The sequence below is a fragment of the Eleutherodactylus coqui genome, chromosome 4 (genome assembly GCF_035609145.1).
Source record: "Eleutherodactylus coqui strain aEleCoq1 chromosome 4, aEleCoq1.hap1, whole genome shotgun sequence".
Classification (NCBI taxonomy): Eukaryota; Metazoa; Chordata; class Amphibia; order Anura; family Eleutherodactylidae; genus Eleutherodactylus; species Eleutherodactylus coqui.
The window spans coordinates 250,760,124-250,775,242 of record NC_089840.1 but is presented as its reverse complement, the minus strand read 5'-3'; the positions used below and the strand labels follow the sequence as shown (position 1 = coordinate 250,775,242).

General features: G+C 42.1%; 1 protein-coding gene across 1 annotated transcript in view; it reads left to right on the top strand.

Annotated features, from left to right (window-relative positions):
• The first annotated feature begins 1,577 nt into the window (after positions 1 to 1,577).
• LOC136626212 (alpha-2-macroglobulin-like protein 1) overlaps positions 1,578 to 15,119 on the top strand; it is a 95,002-nt gene continuing 81,460 nt past the window's right edge. Inside the window, exons 1-6 of the mRNA XM_066601065.1 lie at positions 1,578 to 1,707; positions 4,574 to 4,757; positions 4,977 to 5,136; positions 9,242 to 9,294; positions 11,068 to 11,088; positions 13,228 to 13,384. Of these exons, the coding sequence (XP_066457162.1) occupies positions 1,640 to 1,707; positions 4,574 to 4,757; positions 4,977 to 5,136; positions 9,242 to 9,294; positions 11,068 to 11,088; positions 13,228 to 13,384 (643 nt within the window). The 5' untranslated portion in view covers positions 1,578 to 1,639. The remainder of the gene's footprint in view (positions 1,708 to 4,573; positions 4,758 to 4,976; positions 5,137 to 9,241; positions 9,295 to 11,067; positions 11,089 to 13,227; positions 13,385 to 15,119) is intronic.

Genomic DNA, 15,119 nt, shown 5'->3' with positions numbered 1-15,119 from the left:
GCGCAATCCCCATGATGTAAGGTTACGTCATGTTACATTAAGTACCCTGCTGCCATGACATAATGTAGTGGCCCAGAAAACCATCCTGGTCCCCTCCATAAGTGTCATACATGTTTCATCCTATGTAGATGCACTGTGCAAAGCTTGTCCTGTCATATGCAGTATGTGTTGCACAGCTGCAGCATCTGAAGGGTTAACTGTAATAAAATCATTGCCTGTTAGCTCTGTCTGCTGAATGTATCTATTCTGTTGTGTCATGTGGTACAAGTGAGGTTATAAATGTGAGTCTGAGAGCGAGAAAAGTGTCCATCTCCTGGAGCAGAGAGTGCTAACACAGAGCCACATGGAAGCACCTTCAGCTTCCATGTAGGTGAAGATGGAGGAAGAAGAGCGACATCCCATAGCGTTTGGAGTGTGGATGTGAGAGGGGTGAATCCCAGCAACAGAGAGAGAGCATACAACCCCAGTTTCTGAAAACAGGTACCTATTCACATCACAGGCTTTTCCTGTGTGGCCGTCCATCATTAGGATCATCGCACAGAGGCACTTGATTGAGACACCCACGCATCTGCTGTGCGGGGTGTGTATTGGCTAAGCCTTCCTGAATAAGTGTTTTTGCCAGAGTGTATGCGGAGTGACCCCTAACCCCCTTCCTCCTCTGGAGAGCCCCCGTCCAAGACCGGTGACATGCAGATAACGTGGACTGTAGGGCCGTATTTATACTGTGTATCTTCCCTACCTCTGAGTTATGGCCTGTAACTACTGCAAGTGAATTGTACCTGCATTACCTGTTATACCAGTTAAACCTTCAAGTAAAAGTTATAACGGGCCCTAACCGTTCCTGGGGACATGAGGTACCACACACAAGTCTCCATGTTTATTACTACGCTGCATAGAATATCAGTATATGGGAACGGTGGCGTCACGAGTGATATCTACTACAACTCCCCTCATCCCCTTTATTGGCACGCCCCGCCAAAGGAGTGTTGAAGCTGGGCTGCGATCCTGCTCTGGCCTTGGCTGCATGGCATTCCTCAGGGATCAGAGCCTGGTAAGTGCCACCATGACGAGATAGCACTTATTCCTCCCAGCTCTTCATGTTAGCCAGGTGCCCAAGGTCACCCCTCTGGGGTGTTGCAATAACCTTACGTCCTGTGGCGTTAAGGGGTTAATTTATGTTTTTGAATAGATAAATATCAAGCTTTTCAAGGCTTTATGTTTTGGCAGAATATTATTGGTGCCCATAGTAAACATGGAGCTCAAAGTACAAATTAAACTTGACCACCATGTTACTTATTAACCCTCAAAACGGCCTTACCCAAAGTTTTTTTTTATTTACGATCTTATATTTGATATGTTGAAAGCTCTAACATTGGTATTATCCCATGCGTAATACAGGAGCAATACAGACTAGTTCAGGTTTTTCTTTTATTTTTGTTGCTCCTCTGTTAGCACAGCAGATAAACGGTCATGAACTTGTGTTGCAATGTAAGATTTAAGCCAAAAATCCCTCACACAAAAGACCTCTAATGAGTTCATCAAAGGCAAATCAGGGAGTAGACAAATATTCTACAAAACCCAAATGTAGCTAGTGTTTGGTAGACATTCTCACAAAGAAGAAGCCGAGTCTTAATCCAAAATGCAGCTTCTCCTCTTGTCTATATGTCTCTTCATCTTCTCCCCAGAAGTAGCATCACATTCAGAACCGTGAGTTGATTCATATTTTGTACTGGGCTACTTTATTGGAAATACATACATGTGTCAGGCAAGTAATCCATGTATGATATAGCCAGTCACAAGACTAAATACATTTTTTAGCATTAGTTGCTACAGATGTAGCAAAGTGTAACATGGCTTTGATACATTTCTGCAACAGGTTGTCTTATGCCATTAAAAAAGCTATTGTTCTCTTATCTTAACCCAACAAAGCTCATTTTAAACTAACTGAAAGGGTAACATAGTATAGCACAGAGAGGTATCATAACACCTTAAATGTCATGTTAAAACTTGCACCAGAAATATCATTTTATCACCTATTGAACTAAACGATCATTTTAAAAGATAATGATAAGAAATCCTGTAAAAAACTAATCATGAAGGGTCCGATTTGGGATCTGTAATCAGCAGAATTTGATAATCTTTTATTACTGCACAAGCATATTAAGGACAGTTGTGAACTCTTTCTAATTAATGATGGAGATTATGGAGGGTAGTCCCCAAAAGTTTAATTGCAAGGTAAGTTGGTTCACAATTTTCCTCTCTTTTGATCCTCAGATCCTTATTTCTAAGGTAAGTCGGTTCGTCATTCACTTTTTGATCCTCAGGTAATTTATTTCTAAGGTAAGTCAGTTCGTGGCTCAACGCGTTTCCCTGCTATTTTAGCACTTCATCAGGAACCTTATGAACCTTCCTTGGATCAACAGAAGGATAATAGGTATTACCACAGTAGGATGAGAAAAGTCCAACAGTGGTTATGCACGTAACTGTACCCAAACTGTGTGACTGTCTGAGTACCTAGCATCATAGGCACTAAGCTGTTGAGCTATCACTGCATATGGCTTGCCATGTTAGTTTTTTTTATCTCAATAGGGATGCATAGTGAGATACATTGTTTGCCCAGACTGTCTCAAGCACATACGAAGCTTCAGTCCCTTGGATAATGCCCGTTAGATATGTAAAAGACAGGATCTAGTCAAGGGCTAGCTTCAGAGCAATTGGAACCCCTAAATCCTCTGTAGCTAAGATAACTTGGTCTCAAAGAGAGCAACCCAAGATAACTGCTTGGATAATTCAGATTCTGAAGAGCATCAGTCCTTATTCTTACTCACTTCTAGCTATAAAGGAGCGCAATCACTCTGTAGCTCTACTTGGTCTCAAAGTGTATTCAAACAAAGTAACTGCTTGAGAAATTCAGGTTCTGGAGAACATCAGTCCCTATTCTTAATCTCTGTTAACTATAAATGAGCACAATTACTCTGCCTATGAGATCCTAGATAGATAGGTTCAACATAATAAAAGATGAGATGTGACCTGTAGCCCTGATGGTGGACTACAGGCACATGTGAGTCAGGTATATCAGCCCCATTTATATAATAGACTCGACCCTTCTCAAAGGGAGGGTCTTAGTGTTCTAACCCAATCCATTCCATATATGGGAGGGGCCTGTGTGTCCTGCTTTATTATGCATAGTTAGCTTGGTTAATTTAGCTACTCTTAGTCACTCTGAGTAGTTTAGACAGCTCTGAGGGGTAATAAGCGTACTGCTTTTCTAACCAGGGTGCACCCCGTCATGACCGATCCTTAATACATAATATAGATCTGCTGCGGTGAGAAGGAAGGTTAATCGCTTTCTCTTACCATCTGTCTCATTGGTGGTTAGCGGAGGTGTATCACTACGTCACTGCAAGTAGCGTTTGGTAGTCATAGAGTCAGCGCAAGAGCATGCCCATCAGAGAGATGGGCCAGACACATCATCCCGCTCATATGACTGATTCACAGTAGAGCTTATGCGCTCCTTAGATAAGCAACCAGCGATTTCATTATAATATGTCTTTATATCATCCACCAAAAAGGTGACCCGAGAAAAAACTTTTTAGCCCATATTGTGATTTTCCTGCTTATTAATTACATCCATATATTTGGAATAACCGTCAAAGATTTCGAAACCCTCCAAACGCCTGTTGTGTTTATATCACTCATTATTAAGGCAAAAAGAGGGAATAAAGGAGCACACTGAGAGTAATAAGGAATACTGTCTAAGCCATAACTGATGCTTTGGGTGCTAGGGAGTCCAGTTCATTCAACCACACATGTTGGCACCACCTCTTTTCAGTGAGATGAGGCATTTGGGGGAACTCTCGTCCTAATGACTGGCTCCCATACAACCCCCGATGACGATGAAAGATGACGCAGCAAAACTCCGCCCCTCTCCTGTGACGGCACCAGATGTTGGAGTTTTCTTATCCTACTGTGATAGTACCTATTATCCTTCTGTTGATCCAAGAAAGGTTCATAAGGTTCCTGATGAACTGCTAAACTCCTACTATTTCCTCTCCCTTCAATGTAGTTTAGCCTTACAGGATTGTATGGCTATGCATCTAGGATGGTTGCAAATTACAGATATGTGAATCAAGACAATCCCTATGGAATATCCATTACTGTGACTTCAATACTGAATTTTTTTGCTTTTTTCAGATCTTGGGCATTCTTCTTTTAGCTTTGTTCACTCCGTTGCTTCTTTTTGAAGCTAAAAATAAAAAAAAGAGGTTAAAAGAAAAGAAGAGATTGGTCGAGCGATCCCGTGTGAAATAAGCCTTTAGTAACATAAGTTCTTATACAACCCATGTTTCAGGGTGGGGCTAACATCACTATACTATGCAGTCAGTGACGTCAGCATACAACTGTTAAATGGAATATGTATAACACCATATTGTTATTTATGCCAAATGATCACAGTGAATGAAAGTAATAAAATAAATTGCTAATTGTAATCTATAATACTGAAGTCACATGTAGCAGAAAGAGCTTTGTCACATTAAAGTTTATACAAATTTCTGTTTTGATCCTCTTCGAGGTATTATGCAATTACCGTACCTGCCCTGATGATCTCCCCGGCCGAAGAGAAAGCATGTATTACTATCCCAAAGCTGAAGGGGGAGCTACAACTTAAAATGGAGTTAAAGAGAGAGCAGCAAAGTGTGTTGGTCACAGAGGATACAATCAAGAGTGCCCCATATTTTCATTGTTATTCCTTTGAGGTCAGTATGGGTTTCTTCTATATACCGTAGACATACATAACTCTTTGAATACTTCAGTTCTTCACATCAACAAAAACAGAAGGGGAAATGTGCCTTGGTACTAAGGGCCAACAAGCCACTCTTGCTTAGCCATCGTATTTAGAGATAGTGCTAGGGCAGTGAATTGAACATGTCAATAAGGATTTCTTAAATTTCTAATAACATTTCATCTTCGCTCAGCTCCCTACTGTGGTGGAAGAGGAAGAAGTCTGGTTGTTTCATGTTTCTACTCATGGAGAAGCCCTAAACATCAACCAGACCAAGAAGATCATGCTCATGAAAGGAACTCATATGACTTTAATCCAGACTGATAAACCCATGTATAAGCCTGGGCAGACTGGTAGGTATCGACAGATGTAGTAAACATTAAGTTGACAGAGTATTAAAGAGAAGAGTGTGATTGTTTGCAGTAAGAGAAACCAAGTAATCTTGTAGATATGATACCTTTTAATGGCTAACAAAAATACATGATGTTATAGTGAGCTTTCGAACCTACGCAGGGTTCTTCCTCAGGCATAATTGGAAGAAATCTAAAGACGTATTTATATAAAAACATATACACATGATTACATGGGAGGGCACAGATATTGTGAACCTAATTTACACTTAAATACCAGAGACTGGATAAGAGGGCGCAGACATGTTGGGTTTAATAGCACTTAGATAAATACCAGGGAGGGATGAGCATAACAGTAAATAACTAGTCCAGGGACAAGGAATGTGAGAGTTTATAGTCTCTAAATTGATGTTAGGGGGTCAACAGGCCAGCGTGGTACCTCTGCGTGTTAAAGAGAGACATGTTAAAAGTGTGCATCAGGGAGAGCCTCACTGCTGAGACCACTGAAACCCCTGCTGATTGCTGGAATGAGGAGCTGCAGAGCTCACTCGAGCACTGTGCTCCTTCAGCTGTCCTCACTGGTTTTTGGCTCCTCCTGGCAGCTGTAGACCTCATAGAGTTCTATAGACACATTGTAAAGATCTCTGGGAGGCTGTCTTCAGCTTGCGGGAGAAGCCAGAAAGCAGCAAAGACAGGAGCACAGCAGTCAGGTAAGCGCTGCAAACTCCTCATCCTAGCAATCAGTGGGGGTTTCCACCCCCAGCTACTCTTTCAATGCATAGTTTCAGCAAACTTTAAGTTGACATTTTCAGTGGCTTCTGTTTCATTCTGTTAGTTAAAATGATCTGAAATCTTTCTATTTAAAAGGAATGTGTCATCAGAAAATGAGCTATTGTATAAATCAAGTTTTATAATATATGTAGTGACTTATTTTGTTTGTGTTCCTTCAAAAGTACTGTGGAATATGTTAGCATTAGAGATGAGCGAACACCAAAATGTTCGGGTGTTCGTTATTCGTAACGAACTTCCCGTGATGCTCGAGGGTTCGTTTCGAACAACGAACCCCATTGAAGTCAATGGGCGACCGGAACATTTTTGTATTTCGCCGATGCTCGCTAAGGTTTTCATGTGTGAAAATCTGGGCAATTCAGGAAAGTGATGGGAATGACACAGTGACGGATAGGGCAGGCGAGGGGCTACATGGTGGGCTGCATCTCAAGTTCACAGGTCCCACTATTAAGCCACAATAGCGGCAAGAGTGCCCCCCCCCCCCCCCCCCCCCACTGTCAGCATAAAGATCGTCCTCCTCTGGCACAGCTGTAACAGCTGTAGCAGAGAAGAACGATGTTTGCCCATTGAATTCAATGGAACCGGCAATACAGCCGACTCCACTGAATGCAATGGGCTGCCGGCGATCGCAGGATGAATGGTCGGAAAGGGGTTAAATATATAACCCCTTTCCTGCAATTCATCCAGAAATGTGTTACACTAAAAATATATACCGGCGTATAAGGCGACCGGGCGTATAAGACGACCCCCCAACTGTCACCTTATACGCCGGTAATACAGTGGAGAAAAGAATAAAAAGCATTACTTACGTTTTTAGATGATCTGCGGCGCTCCTGCAGGCTGTCACTCCCTCCTGGTCCACGGCAGACAAGCTTTCTCCACGAAAGACTTTAAATCCCTGCCTCCAGAAGCACATGTGCCTTCAGCCAATCACAGCCAATGACAATGATGTCATTGAATGGCTGTGATTGGCTGTGTTTCTGGAGGCGGGGATTTCAAGCCTTGAAATCCCCGCCTCCAGAAACACAGCCAATCACAGCCATTCAATGACATCATTGTCATTGGCTGTGATTGGCTGAAGGCACGTGTCTTTCTGGAGGCAGGGATTTAAAGTCTTTCGTGGAGAAAGCAATACTCTGCCGTGGACCAGGAGGGAGTGACAGCCTGCAGGAGCGCCGCAGATCATCTAAAAACGTAAGTAATGCTTTTTATTCTTTTCTCCACTGTATTACCGGCGTATAAGGTGACAGTTGGGGGGTCGTCTTATACGCCCGGTCGCCTTATACGCCGGTATATATTTTTAGTGTAACACATTTCTGGATGAATTGCAGGAAAGGGGTTATATATTTAACCCCTTTCCGACCATTCATCCTGCGATCGCCGGCAGCCCATTGCATTCAGTGGAGTCGGCTGTATTGCCGGTTCCATTGAATTCAATGGGCAAACATCGTTCTTCTCTGCTACAGCTGTTACAGCTGTGCCAGAGAAGAAGGATTTGTCTTCTATATGTTCTCAATGGGGTCAGCGCTGCTGCCGCTGGCCCCATTGAGCGCATATAGAATGCATCCATAGCGAGCAGCGGGAGGGGCAGACTTTCATATCAGGCGGACACCTTATCTCCCCAGCCACTCACAGCAGGGGGGTGGTATAGGGCTTAAACGTTGCAGGGGGAAGTTGTAATGCCTTCCCTGTCTTTATATTGGCCAAAAAAAAGCGCTAACGTCTCAGGGAAGAAAGTTTAATTTACCAGAACACCGCATGGTGTTCGTTACGAATAACGAACATCCCGAACACCCTAATATTCGCACGAATAGCAAGCTCGGACGAACGCGTTCGCTCATCTCTAGTTAGCATTATATAAAGATTATTCTTTAAGAATTCTAAGCGTTATTTTTTAATTTTCAATTTCATAATCTATACTTAAAAAAATCTTAATATTCTGCATTTTTCACACTGACCTAATAATAGTCCGATACTTCCTGTTTTCCGGAGAAAACTTTTCAGCAGTCATCCAAGGAAGGATTACAATGAAAGGTTACACCTATATATAGTTAAGACAGGATACACCACTCACAATAGATGATGGCCACAGATCACCTCCTCCCCATCTCTGCACAATGACCACTGCATATGTCACAGAGTATGCCCGCAACACATAGAATTCAGGGGTCCCCTCCTGTCAATTGTGTGAATAGACTATAAGTTCAGCCGAATGCACACAAACGGGTCGGATTCCGGCTGTGAGATGTCGCAGCCGGAATCCAACCCTGTGTCTCAGCGGTGAACCCCGCGTACTTGTCTGCTGGCTCCGTGTGCATCCAGCCTCTGTACCGAAGATGTGCCAGCTGTTGCGCCGGCGCATATGCTCAATACAGTGTGTGACGTGCCATCGCTAGGCAATGACGTGGATCCCGCGGCCCGTGTGCATTGCTCACTGAGGGCGGGCAGCTTCCATTGACATCACTGGAAGCCGTCCATGCGAGGCTCACACCAAAATAGAAAATGCTGCGATTTTCCCCCGCGAGCTAAAAATCGCAGTTAATTTCAGCTCATGGGCAGGAAAAAGCGATTTTTACATAGCACGTCTATGGGCAGTATTTGCTGTGGGATCCGGAGCTCTGGTTCCCACAGTGCAAATATGCCTGTGTGCATTCAGCCTTCTGCTGTAAAGCATATCTCTAAATGCTGTAAAAAGTAGTTCTGCCCCCATCGTCCTATATGGACAAAAAAAAAATCTTCCATCAGAAAATAAAAGCAGATTAGAAAAATGAAAATTGCTTCATCATCTGGTTTTAATTAGCAAAAATATAAAAGCGATGCATTCCCTTTTAAAGAACGTATCATTCCCTTGCCCTATCGTTTTTATTGTAAAAGCTGCGACTGCACAGGGAGCTCACACTCTTTCTAAATTTAAATTATTTCTAAAATTGCCCAAAAAAGTGTTTTTACTGTACATCTGCCGTATGCAAATTACCTGATTCTTCCTAGAAGTTGTCTGAACTTTTAGCTAGCCAAGATCCCCGTTGACTTGAAGTTTGGACTCAACTCCACTGAGTAGTCAGGTACATAATGTTGATGTATAGTACAGACCACTTTGACATTTTTTTGGCACAAATACCACATTTAGAAAATGTTTTAACTCCCGGAGCACCAGCAGGTTTTACCATAAGAGTTAAAGGGCTTGGGAAGCAATAGATCCTCTAACATTAAGCGTCAAGTTAAAGTTTGCTATGAATGTGCCTTCACACTTTATCTCTTTTGGTTATCATTAAAACTGTTATACTGCAAAGTTCGTGACGTCATGTGTTCATCATTCTAGTGAATGTTCGGATTGTAACCTTGGACAGGAATTTATATGCCAAAAATGACAAGGTGAGAAGTTTACATACTCTTCGTGTTAGTTTTTGTATATATCGTTGCACTCTGTACTAAGGGTCTGTGCACAGGGCTCTGCTGTGTATGGCCCTAAATGTCTTAATGTAGTTGTATTGATAATTTACATGCAATTAGTCTATTGAAGCCTACACTGGAAATTCCACAGTGTTAGCTTCAAAGGGTTTTCTATTAGTCAGACATATCATAAAAGTCAAAGTGGTAGGTGGTAAGGGGGCATTTCAAGGAATATAACCCACTCAGTCTGACCCCATCTACTATATTTGGTTTTCATGACACATCTTATAGGCAAGTAATAATATTTTGTATTTGTTTATAGTACCAATTTTAACCCCTTAAAGACACGGCCTATTTTGGGCATAAGGACGCAACGATTTTTGGCGGATTTTCATCTCCACTTTTCAAAAGCCATAACTTTTTTTTTTTAGCTGACCCGGCCGTATAAGGGCTTGTTTTTTGCGTGGCGAACTGTAGTTTTTATTGGTGCCATTTTTGGGTGCATAAGACTATGTTGTAAAACTTTTAGTAATTTTTTTATGATTGCAGGGAGAGAAAATGCATCAATTCTGCCATAGGTTTTTAAATTTTTAACAGCGTTAATCATGCAGCATAAATGACAAAATCCTTTTTTTCTGCGGGTCGGTACGATTACAACAATATCAAAATTCCTATATTTTTTTTAGGCTTTTCCACTTTTCCGCAATAAAGACTATTTTTTAGGAAATTATTATTTTTTTCTAAATTGCTGCATTCAAAGTCCTATTATTTTTTTGTATTTTTCCATGGGCAAAGCTTTGTTTCTTTTTTTTTTTTCATTATTTTTATCTTTTTTTTCCCACTATTTGTGTCCTTGTAGGGGACTTGTATCATAACACCTATGATTGTTATGATAAGGCATTGCAGGACAGAAGTCCTGCAATGTCTTATCACTTGTATTAGCGATCATAGGCAATGGCAATGCAGGACGCCTGTATCTGGCATCCTGTTGCCATGGCAACCCCTTGGGCTCTCCGCAATTTTATTGCAAGAGTCCGATGACGCCACAGCGCGCTCCTTCTGTGAACCCTTTACATGCCGTGATCTACATAGATCACAGTAGGGAATGGGTTAACAGCAGGGGGGGGGGGGGTGTTGCTGCTCTGATGCACCCCCGCTGTTGCAGCAGGAGGCTGGCTAAGGATGACAGCCATCTCCCGCTGCCAGATAGCGCGGGATCTCTTTTGATCTCTCGCTATCCCCAAGACGTAAGTGTATGTCCTGTTGTGTTAAGTACCCTGCAGCCAGGACATACAGTGACACCCTGTGGTGTTAAGGGGTTAAGCTATGAGAGCAAATATATTGCACTGGAGGAATCAGTTTTAGGTTTTGGATAGGACTGTTCTTCAAAGTAAGATGAAGAGGTAGAAAGAACTGCTGTAGGTTTCAAGCAGATGAACTACCGGAAAGGTGCCAGTTGACCCTGGTGGTTCAATGGTAGTACTGCGGCTTTGTAGCATTGGAATCCTACGCTTGTTTCCGACTAGAAGAACCTCAGCTTAGAATTTGAATATTTTCTTTGTGCTTTCATGGGTTCCTCCACACTGTGCCATTCCTTTCTGTACCTTTAAAAACGTATTCATGAAATTCAAGAGATAGGTGACCACTTATGAAAATTAGGAGAAATTACCAACTTTATGCCATGCTTTATATTTTGTAGAGACTGTAGAGATTTGTAAAATACTTCATATAACCTTGTAATCCTTTGTTTTACAGTATCCACTGGTGGAACTAATTGTAAGTACTAGCAGCTCCCCCTCCATCACTCTGGTATTACAGTATACTGTATATATCATTGTCTTCCCACATACATGCACAGATACACATAAGTTTATATATGTATTGCTTATGTTGAAAATTGAAGTTTTTAACACTTTTTCCACTGCCATTTAAATAGATTTGTAATGTAGTACTTTTAAGGTGTATATAAAAAGAAAGTGAACTGAATATGGTATATATTATGATCATATGGTAAAGGCGGTGTATAGAGATACAGTAGCACCCTATAGACTTCTGTGTTTGACAGCTGCGAACAACTGGGAAGTCTTACAGAGCCATAATATGGTCATTTGCATAAAAAACCTAAAGGCATTAATGCTCATTGAGCTCAGCAGTGGGTTAACATCTTGGATCCTTGAGCTTGAAATTTGAAACTTCAAACTGCAGACACCAAATATCGAGTGCACTATTGGATACACATGTTAGGGCCCTGTAGGTACACAGGATGGTGCTTTAGGCCATACATTGGATTGTTTAAGGGATTCCATTACCAGGTTCATGAAGTTTGACTCAGAGCTGAACTCTGAGTCAAAGAGGTGGGCCATGCCAGCTTCTCCCCACCCGAATTTTGCAGACTGATAGCTCTCTCAGCTTTTGTATATAGGAAGAGAGCTGTAACTCTGCATGTCACATGGCCAGCCTCTATAACTCAGAGTTCAACTCTGAGTTGAACTTCATTAACCTGGGAACAGAATTCCTTTAATTCAAAAATACATGTTTTACATAAAGTAGTATTTAAAACGTTTCGTAGATCTGCTTCTTGGAAAAAAAAAAACGTACCCATAAGCAGGCACCAATAGTGTGCCTCCTGCTGGCAGGGAGCTTTGTGTAAGCAGAATATTTTCAACTGCTGCATGAAGCTTCCATCTCTTCCATCAATCTTGGATAAAGCCCCATTAACACGCAATGATATAGCTCAAACGATGGCTTTTGAGCAATAATCCTTGTGTGTAAATGCTCCCAACTTTCACTCTTCAGATGAATGATGATTTTTAGGTAAGCATGAAATCCATCGTTCAGCCGGAGAGCTGATAGCAGGGACCTCATGCTGTGTTCTCCATGGGGAGCGCTGATTACATTTTATTCAGCTTGGAGCTCCGCGGCACAATACAGGAACTATATGCAGAGAACAGACTACCTGTTGTTCTCTGCATACAGCTCCGGATGGCTAATTTACATGCAAATGAAGGTAATAAGCTACTAATAGGCATTAGCGTCCATTAGCAGCTTATGCAAAATGATCGCTCAAACTGTCGTTCTCCCTATCTTTTGAACAAACTTTGAGCGATCATCTTTGCGTGTAAATGAGCCTTAAGATTAGTCCTGGGGGAGCATACAGGCTGTCATTATCTGATTATCTCTGCTTAGCTCTCCCTGGCTGGCAGAAATGACATGTGATCTCCTCACCAATGCCATTTAAGAAGAGCTGTCCATAATTACATGACTCATGGGACATCCAGCCTCAGCTAGGAGTAAGACCCCCTGCACACGGGTGGAAATTCTGTGACGGGATTTCCAGCAAAATTTCCGCTTGTGCCCGCTGCCATAGGATTGCATTAGATAACGCAATCCTAGGCAGACGGCCGTGATTTGTCTGTGTGAAAACACACGCCGAAAACAAATCGCGGCATGTTCTATTTCTGTGCGGGTCTCGGAGAGGCCCGCACAGAAATGTCAGTGATGACAGGCCGGCTCCTCTCCGCGCATGCGCCGGCTGAGCACCAGCTGGCACACAGCGCAGAGAGGAGATGCCGGGAGCGGGTAAGCCGCAGGGCTGTGCAGGGGTACGGGTCCGCATCCCGCTGCGGGAATTCGATCTGACCCGGCCGTCTTCAGGCGGCCTAAGGAGAAGACACAATGGCCTACATTAGGTGTAGGTTTAGCAATAAAGGAAAGTTTGGAAAAGATGTAATTCTAGTAAAAAGAACATTTCAGACATCTCAGCTGTTTGTAACTTTTTCAAGACCATCTGAGACCAGTTATCTAAGGCATTGGAATCGATGAGAGACCCAACAATGAGCTCACTTAATACTCCATTAATATGCTTTCATATATGGCTTTATTCAATCAGACCAATGTGTATCTGCTTACTAACAGGATCCAGATAAAAATCGGATTAGACAGTGGTTGGATGTCTCCCCACACCAAGGAATTGCAGATTTAAGTTTTCCTTTGGCAAATGAGCTATCACTAGGCGATTACATGATAAATATACCAGATGCAAATAGAGTTCGATTTTCTGTATCTGAATATGGTAAGATTCATATGTTATAATTTTGTCCTTAATTTATAAGTGTTTAATTATTTTATATGTTTTTTTGGAGTTTAAAGGTTTTATGCCAAGATGGCATCTCCTATTTATATGCCTAGTTAGAATGAGAATCACACAAAAATCACTCAAAGTTGTCTTTTGGGCGATTCTCGTTCTGTCTAAATGCACTGGCATCCTGCAGTTTTTGTGCACGAGTCATTGATCTCTGAATTCTAGCTGGCTAGAATTGAGCAATCAGCTGTTATCAGAAGAAGGCTGTTATCAGCCGCCTGCGCTGATAAGATTCTCTGTGCCTATGTCCTGCTGTGAATTCACAGCGGGGACACTAGCAGTCAGCTCTGAGAAGAGTACAGCTGTTTGCTTATGCAAAACAGCTGTATTGTTCTATTAGTGGCCATGCGCTACCGTTTGAGTGAGTTTTAAGCGATTATCTTTAAGTGTAAAGGGGGTCTAAATTTCCCAGTTATTAGTATTTCTCAATTAAAGTAGCTCATGTCCTGGTGGACCTTCTGCCATCCTGTTATTACAGGACAGCTATTCATTTTGAATGACCGTCTTGTAAAATTACATTTATGCTGCCATGTTTTCTGGAGAACTGTCAGGCTAGCCGCGGCTTTCCCCTGCGAGATCAGCTGTTTGCTGCAGTTATCGACAGCAGGACTCGGAGCAGTTAGCGGATCACCTAGAGCCTCATATTCTCAAAGGGGCTGTGCATCTTAGCAGAACACCTTTAATTTAAATAAATGAAGTCAATAGACATACGAGTATGTAATACCTTAGTCCTGAACATCGTACATTAATTATGAGATGGAATCAATGAGCAAAAGAGGGGGCTATTAATATTTCACTAATATCCATTTAATAAATGAGTATATCTATTGTCTATTTTAAAACAATCTTTTAAGCAGTTGCCTTTTTCCTCCATTTTCGTATCATGCGCACTTTTATGTCCGACACATATTATGGAGCTCAATGAGATCCAACTCTATATAAATGAGAAATATAATTTAGCTTCAGAGAATAATGCTTATCTTTTCCGCAATGGAGTGTTAAACAATTTTCCAATATATTTATGTATCAATCCTTTATGGTTTTCAAGATCTATGCTTGCTGTCATTCCAACGGAACCTGCATTGTGTGCTTTCAGTGGATAAAATTCTGTCCTGGTCAAGTAATAGACATACAAGTACATGGATTGTTACTGTTATCAGAGCTGTGTCTTGTAGCAAGCCATACAGTAGTGAGTCCATCACTTGACAAGGCACATTCATTGAATGACTGCTAAAGCGCTGCATCTGATTGGTCACAGCGCTCAGCCAATCAGAGGCAGTTCTTTCAGGAGGCGGGGATTTTTCAATCCCCAGCCACCAGAAAGATAGAAGAAGACTGCCAGGGACCGGGGAAAAGAGCTGGACAGTGCTTCTAGGTGAGTTAGGTTTTTTTTTCTGCAGCTAGGAATGTTTTTCCGGGTAGGGCTTATATTTCAAGACCCCCCACCCACCACCCAAAAATCATCGCTGCAGGGGTTGCCTTCATTCCATTGCTCACAATGGGGCAGCAGCAGCGTTGGCCCTATTGAAAGCAGTGGGATAGCATCGCACTCCTTTGCCACAGCTGTGACAGCTGGGGCAGGGGATTCTGGCTATCTTGAACATCACTCTTTTCAATTCAGTTGAGACAGAAAACGGTTGCAGTTTCATTGATACCAAACTATGAT